This window comes from Clupea harengus, chromosome 20 (genome assembly GCF_900700415.2).
Source record: "Clupea harengus chromosome 20, Ch_v2.0.2, whole genome shotgun sequence".
NCBI classification, from domain to species: Eukaryota; Metazoa; Chordata; class Actinopteri; order Clupeiformes; family Clupeidae; genus Clupea; species Clupea harengus.
The window spans coordinates 6,966,995-6,974,494 of NC_045171.1; the positions used below are offsets into that span (position 1 = coordinate 6,966,995).

At 47.9% G+C, this 7,500-nt stretch overlaps 1 protein-coding gene across 2 annotated transcripts in view; it reads left to right on the plus strand.

The window, feature by feature from the left end:
• gabrb2a (gamma-aminobutyric acid type A receptor subunit beta2a) overlaps positions 1-7,500 on the plus strand; it is a 29,454-nt gene that overhangs the window by 9,987 nt on the left and 11,967 nt on the right. For both annotated transcript variants that reach the window (XM_031587451.2, XM_031587450.2), the window contains exon 5: positions 6,532-6,614. In XM_031587451.2, the coding sequence (XP_031443311.1) occupies positions 6,532-6,614 (83 nt within the window). The remainder of the gene's footprint in view (positions 1-6,531; positions 6,615-7,500) is intronic.

The following is a 7,500-nucleotide window of genomic DNA, read 5'->3' on the forward strand; positions in this document are numbered from 1 at the left end:
AAAAAAAAAAGGAAAATTGTTGGAATTCTTGACATCTTTATTGTCTCCAAATAAGAGGTATCTGTGATCAATAGCTGTCGTTTCTCAGTGATCTATTGCTTCTGTGGATTGGGTTACTTGCACGGTCAAGCAAGCAAAGAAAGAAAGAAAGAAAATGTGGTTTGTCAGTGACTGAATGGAAAGGAGGCTGTGCTCACATGTGGGTGTGTGGGTGTGTGTGTATGGGAAACGTATACGCGGGTGCATGTGTGTTTGCTCAGTGTATTGTATCTGTACAAACGAGACCACATCAAGTCTATATTTAGGGGCGTGAGATTATCGTTGCTAATTCTATCGCTCACTATCACTGTATTCCTTTTCTCTCCTCTCTCGCTCCGAGCCTGTCAGCTTGCTCTATCAGAACGCTCCAAAAATTGTAAGGATCTGCAGTGCAGCAGATAAATCATTGTTGTTATGCCGCAAAAAATCAATAAGTGTAATTTCTAACGCTTCATTATGTAAGTGCCTAATTACATAAGCCAACACATATTTTTTTTTACATAACAAGGGAATGGGGCGGGAAAACGGGGTGCTGGGGATGACGTGAGGCACCACGGCGGTGGTTCCGCGTTCCGTTCTGCTCTTGCGTGCGCGGAACGCTACGCCACTGGGAGAGGTCACTCTGAGAACCGGTGATCTGCAAACCTCCCATTTCAGTCAACAGCACTCTGACAGTGAGGGACCCCGTTGTATGTGTTTTTTTGTGTTTTAGTTTTTTTTTCGTTGTTTTTTTTTGCAATTCAAGAGCTAACTCTTGCATGCAAGGGCTTGAGGGCTGTCACGGCCACCAGGCATGCTTTTATGGGTTGGGGGAGTAGGGGGGGGTGAAGAACTCTGAGGAGGGCTGGGAGGGAGGTAGAGATGTGTGTGTGTGTGTGTGTGTGTGGGGGGGGGGGGGGGCGTACTAGAGCACTCAACTAGAGTTGTGTTGGTCAAAGCTGGGATGTGTGTTGAAAGGGTCGAGGGGGGATTCTGAGTTGGTGGGGCAGGATGAGGAAGGATGAAGGGAAGAGAAGGATGGAGAGAGGAAAGGTGGGGGGAGGGGCTGGATTGTCTGTATTCCTTGGACGCACCACGCCAACTCCACCACCCACCCACCCACCCCTTCCCGTAAGCCTGCCAAAACCGGGCCTTCGATTACCAGGAGAGGCAGAAAATTACAACAGTGTTCCCAACTGTCAGTTAGAGCACAGCCGGGCTATCAGTGAGAGGCAGGGAGATCTGATTATCCATCCAGCCCTGTAAATGCCTCCGCAGAGCACTCAGGCCTACAGTAGAGCAGGAGCTGGGCCGCGCTGGCAGGATGTACACACACTCTCGTAATGTCCACTTACATGTGCAGAACAGTAGATGTGTGGCTATGGGTGTTTTATAGGGGTGGAAGGAAATATTGATACGCTTGAGTATCGCGATATTATGTTTTGTGATAGTGTATCGATTTTGCAAAACCAAGGTATCCATTTTTAAATCAGGTATGAGCCGCTGTCTGCCATGAACCTTTGGCAGTATGATATCTAATGTAGACTAATGGCAGCATGTAAACTAATGCTGGCAAAGATTTGTGGCAGACGGTGGTTCATGTTGTGCTGTGTATGATGTCGGATGTTACGGGAACTGTTATAAACGTTCCGATTGCATACTCCGATTTTATGCATATGGTGGTGTGTTCTTTATACCATGACATTTTTCCGAAAAAAACCCTTAATAGAATCGTAATGTATTGCCTTGCTTACAGTATCACGGTATATCACAGTATATCGACTCGTAACCCCCTTATCCAGATGTATATTGCATCACCAGGTTCTTGCCAGTACACAGCCCTAGTGTTTTATCTGTGATGACTTGAGCTTCGCATTATGTGCATTATCGATCTGTGTTTGAGAGTGTGTCCAAACTCTGTTGAATGTCATCTATCTGTTTTGTGATTTTTGTGAGGAATTGATTAACTTGTGTGCTTGTGTGTGCTTGTGTGTGAACTTGTGTGTGTGTGCTTGTGTGTTTGTGCTTGTGTGTGTGTGCTTGTGGTATACTAAGAGGGATATAATACTGTATGTGTGAGAGGGGTGGAATGGAATTTTATTGAAAATCGAAGTTTTAATTCAGTACAAATTGCACCGATTTTTAAAATTATTATTATGTTATGGCTTCTGAGAGGACTTTGTATTGAGAGAGGGAGGCAGGAGGGAGAAGGCGCAACCATTAAAGATTCATCTGAGGATAAGCGTGTTGGCTCGCTTTGATTTGGACGTCCAAAGACAAGCCCAAGCAAGTGCGAAAGCAGCGGCTATTTTTAGCAACCCCTTCGCAAACTCCTTTTGTGTAATAACATATTCCTACGCCATTAAGGAGGCCATCTTCTTTTGTCGAGGAGGGAGAACACCACAGCGGCGTTCAAAATAGCGCACAGATGACAGGCGTCGCTACGAGCAGGGAGATCCGCTGAGCAGAGCAGGAGGGAATTCAATACCCCTCGACGTTCCCTTTCTGTCGCTCGTGTTGTCAATAGGGGGCTTACTGAGACCACCTCGAGGCAAAGGGGTTTAGTTTTTAAATCAATGATAGTTTTTCATTTTTTTTCTTTTTCTCTTTTTTTTTCTCTCTCTCCATGTCAGGAGTCGTCAAGTCAGAATTTATTTGAGATTGGTTTTAAATCAATAACTTTGTGGCCCATTTCTGTGTGTGTGTGTGTGTGTGTATGTGTGTGTGGAAGAGAACAAGAGAGCGAGGAAGAGACAGAGGGAGAGGTTTGTTTTGGAGAGTGTTGAGTTGGTGATATTTGATATTGTGACATGTTGCCAGAGACAATATTTGACCATCTGAAACATGGTTTTTCCCGAATGCGTGAGTTTTTCCAGACCACTATGACCTTTGTGTGAAAGACTTTAACTTGGCAGTTTTGTTTTCCGAACGAGGCAACCACTGTACAACCAAATCAGCTCACCATCCTCTGCACATCCTTTCTAGCCGTTCGCATATGTAGGTGCCAAAGCAAATGACAGTCTGCCCATTTGTCAACCATGTAAGCTGTGACATGTGTTAAAAATTCATATTTAATGTATATTTATGAGGCTGGGTTTGCATCTGTTGTAGAGCTGTGGATATTATAACTCTGCTCATAAAAAATGGCCTTACCTGCCGTTGTTGGTAATTCACTCTACTGGAGATTGCAGTAGCTCGGGGTTATGCTCTGTCACAATGTGCCTTTCCTGTTGTTTTTCTCTCTCACTCTCTCCCACTCACTTACTCTCTCTCTGTTTCTCTCTCTCGCTCTCTTTCTCTCTCTCTTTCTCTTTCTCTTTCTCTTTGAGCTCAAATTCTCTCTCTCCTAATGAAATTTAGTCAGAAGACCTTTGTGGTGTGTTGCAGCACAAGCCCCCGGTAAACAAGGTCATTCGGAATAAAGGTGCACATCACGCCCAAGGGTCCGGACCCAAGCCTCTCATGAACCGTGAGCGAGAGAGGGAGAAAGAGAATGAGAGGGAAGGGGAGGGAAAGTGAGAGAGAGACGGACGGAGGGAGGGAGGGAGGGAGGGAAGGAGAGGTGTGTGTGTGTGTGTGTGTGGAAGGGGGGGGCGGGGGGCGGCATTACAGCGGTGGTGTTCCCATTAGTTTTGAAACCAGTCTGGGGAAATGAAAACACAAACAGACAGACACAGAAGGAGACACACACACCCTTTCCTTTTTTTCTCTCTCTCTCTCTCACTCACACACACACACACACACACACACACACACACACACACACACACACACAAGCACACAAGCACACATGCACATGCACAGTGAGCATTTGATTCTCACTGACCTGAACCCCCACCCCACCCCTGTGCCTCAATATGCTTAAGAGAACAGCACTGTGCGAGCCCGTGCACAGGTCAGGCGGGAGAGGAGGCGGGAGAGGGCCAGACGGCGGCACAGCGGCGGCCAAGGGAGCGCGGCACAGAGTAAACAGGCGCCGCCGCGCACAATGAGATCCTACGGCTCGGCTCGGCTCGGCTCGGCTGATACGCGTCAGTCAGTAAACAGGAGGCCCTGGGAGGGAGCAAGAGGAGAGAGGGAGCGAGAGGAGGAGGGAGCGAGAGGAGGAGGGAGAGGAGAGGGGAGCGAGAGGAGAGAGGAACGAGAGGAGAGATGGAGTGATAGGAGAGGAGAGGGGAGCGAGAGGAGGGGGGAGCGAGAGGAGAGAGGGAGCTAGAGGAGAGAGGGAGCGAGAGAAGAGGGGAGCGAGAGGAGAGAGGGAGTGAGAGGAGAGAGAGAGCGAGAGGGGAGAAGGAGCAAGAGGAGAGAAGGAGCGAGAGGAGAGGGAGAGAGAGGAGAGAGGAGCGAGAGAAGAGGGGAGCGAGAGGAGAGAGGAGCGAGAGAAGAGGGGAGCGAGAGGAGAGAGGGGAGCCGAGAGGAGAGAGGGAGCGAGAGGAGAGAGGGGAGTGAGAGGAGAGAGGGAGCGAGCGGAGAGGGAGCGAGAGAAGAGGGGAGCGAGAGGAGAGAGGGAGCAAGAGGAAAGAGGGAGCGAGAGGAGAGAGGAGCGAGAGAAGAGGGGAGCGAGAGGAGAGAGGTAGCAAGAGGAAAGAGGGAGCGAGAGGAGAGAGGAGCGAGAGAAGAGGGGAGCGAGAGGAGAGAGGGAGCAAGAGGAAAGAGGGAGCGAGAGGAGAGGGGAGCGAGAGGAGAGCGTAACCACCTGAGTGAAGAGGCAGCCAGGGACGTGTGTGAGAGGCACTGTCTCTGCCTCTGCCGCTACCGCTACCTCCGCTAGCAGCTGCTGCAGCTGTTTCTACCATCACTGTTTCTACGGCTACAGAGAGAGTGGCTGGGTGCTAGGGAGGGCAGTGGCTCTCTCTCCCTATCTCTTTCTGACTTGTTCTTTGCTGTCTTAGCTAGTCATTCTGTTAAGGTTAGCTGTTTCACATTTCATTTTTCTTTTTCAATAAAGCATTTTGATTCCTTTTTTACAAAATGTGGTTGTGTTTTGTTTTTGTTCTATATTTTGGAATAGTGGGGAGCTCTGTTGCCTCTTAAACATCACAGGTGAGAGTAACCTGTTACAGCACTGTGTAACTCTCTCCATCAGGAACAGAAGCTTCCTTTTTAGCAGCTGCCGATCTCTATGATGATGATGATGATGATGTCGTTGTCGGCACCTATAAATAGGCTGTTATTTTTAACCCTGCCATCTTGGCCTGATTTCCACATTTCCCCAGCGCTTCCTGTGCAACTGTGATTATTGAGTGGTGGATGAGGAAAGGAGCCTGGAGCCAGAATGGCGGGTGAATGGCTCTGCAGTCTGGTGTGGCTGCGGCTGCTGACGAGCGGTCATGTCGGGGGGGACTTGGACAGCGCCTGCCTTGGTTGCTTCCCTTTAGTCCCGCGGTTCCGTGGGTCCACTAGCGGGGCTGTTACGTAATGGGCCCCAGCGCGTGAGCATGTTTTTAAAAGTCTCCCTCCGAACGTTCGCCTCACCAGGAGGAGGCCGCTGGGAGCGGGATATTTCATGTGAGAGGATTTCAAATTAACTTGCGTCCTTAATTATTGATGATAAGCAGTCTTGAAGATGAATTCGCGGCATAGTAAAGTTCAGGCGAAAACCTATTCAATTTTAGATTCAGGAACCTCATATTTAATTTTCATTTTAATTTTTTTTGCGCGAGGAGAAATGGAGTTGCTGTCGAACTTCAGTCCCAGGGAAGCATGCTTGTTTTGCCTCATTTAATGAGTTGTTCTCCAGCCCCACCCTTCTGCGTGTGTGGCTGTGCTGAGTGGATGGACTCGTGATGTTTATTCAAGCCATTTTCTGTAGCGCTCCTTGATGAAGTATTGAGCAATTTCGCAGAAATGGGACCAGGGTTTGTTACCGAAGTGCAACGGAATGGAGATGGTCGGCGTCATCGCATCCAGTGGCCCAGCCATAGCCTGGCTCTCAGAAAAACATAACATGACTTTAAAACAAAACATTAAATATATAATCCACTAGTCCTGTCTAGTTATGTAACTGTTTTCAAACAGGCATACCAGAGGCCCCATCCCGAGGACCCCACTTTGTGTGTCCGGTCTTGCTGGGTATTCTCCTCTGTTTCACTCGACTCTTTAGACGAAGATCTTTTTTAACTTAAAGCTTTAGCTACAAAGCCTGCTGAGAGCAGGGAAGAGGCAGAGGGGGCAAGATAGATGAAGAGAGTTAGCCTTGTGTGTGTGTGGCTAGTGGGACCGTGTGTGTGCGTGTGTATGTATAAGCGAATATTTCTGTGAGTATGTGTCTACAACTACTACAAGAGTGAGTGTGTGTGTGTGCGTGTGTGCGTGTGCGTGTGCGTGTGCGTGTGTGTGTGTGTGGAAAATCACAAGTATGTGTATGAAATTGCTGATGTGAGTATGTGTGTTTGTGTGTCCTAGCGTGTGTACAAGTGTTATGTGCGTGCATGTGTCTCCTGTGTCCTTGAGAGTGCCTGGCTTAATCCACAGTCCGTCCTATCCCCCGACCCCCCCCCCCCCCCCCTGCAGGATCACCACCACGGCAGCCTGTATGATGGACCTGCGCCGATACCCTCTGGATGAGCAGAACTGCACCCTGGAGATAGAGAGCTGTGAGTAGCCAGCCAGACTGCATTCAGATTCTCTCCCCCAGCCACCCAGCCTGGGGTGGACAGGCATCTCTATACCCCTTCTCTCTCACTCCTCTCTTTCTCCTCTACCTCATCTCTCTTTCTCTATCTCTCCTCTCTTTCTCCACCTCTCCTCTCTGTCTCTCTCTCCTCATTTCTCCTCTACCTGATCTCTCTTTCTCTACCTCATCTCTCTTTCTCTACCTCTCCTCTCTTTCTCCACCTCTCCTCTCCTTGTCCTCTCCTCCTCTTTCTCCTCTATCTCTCCTCATTTCTCCTCTACCTCATCTCTCTTTCTCCATCTCCTCTCTCTTCACGTCTCACTCCACTCCCCCTCCACACTCCTCCTGCTTCTTCTTCTTTCCAATCCCTTCACTTACTTTTCTTTCATTTATTTCTCCTGTTATCATTCTATCATTTCTTACCTTTTCCCTCATCTCTTCTCCTTTCTTCTCCTCTCTTCTGAAGTCTTCTCAGCCGTAGAGAACCCTACTCTCTCACTCTGGAATGCACGTAATAATATGGTCCATTATAGACTTTCATATGTGAATTGATTGTTTGATTGAATTGATTGTTTTCTGTTTTTTTTTTTTTTTTTTTTCATTTCAAGCTTTGTGCGGCTCTCAACCATCAGTGGTTTCAAGCACTCACTTATGACACAGATAAATTAGGCATTTACCAGCCTTGCAAAAAGCCCCCAAATCTATGATGAATAGCATTTTTCTTTTTTTTTCATTTCACATGATTTTCCACCATTATTAAGTAATTGTGTGTAGCTCAAAAAAAAAAAAGAAAGAAAGAAAAGAAAGACGGGGAGGGGAAAAAAGCGAGGGAGGGGAGAGAAAGAGGGAGATTCTTGTAATAAAAA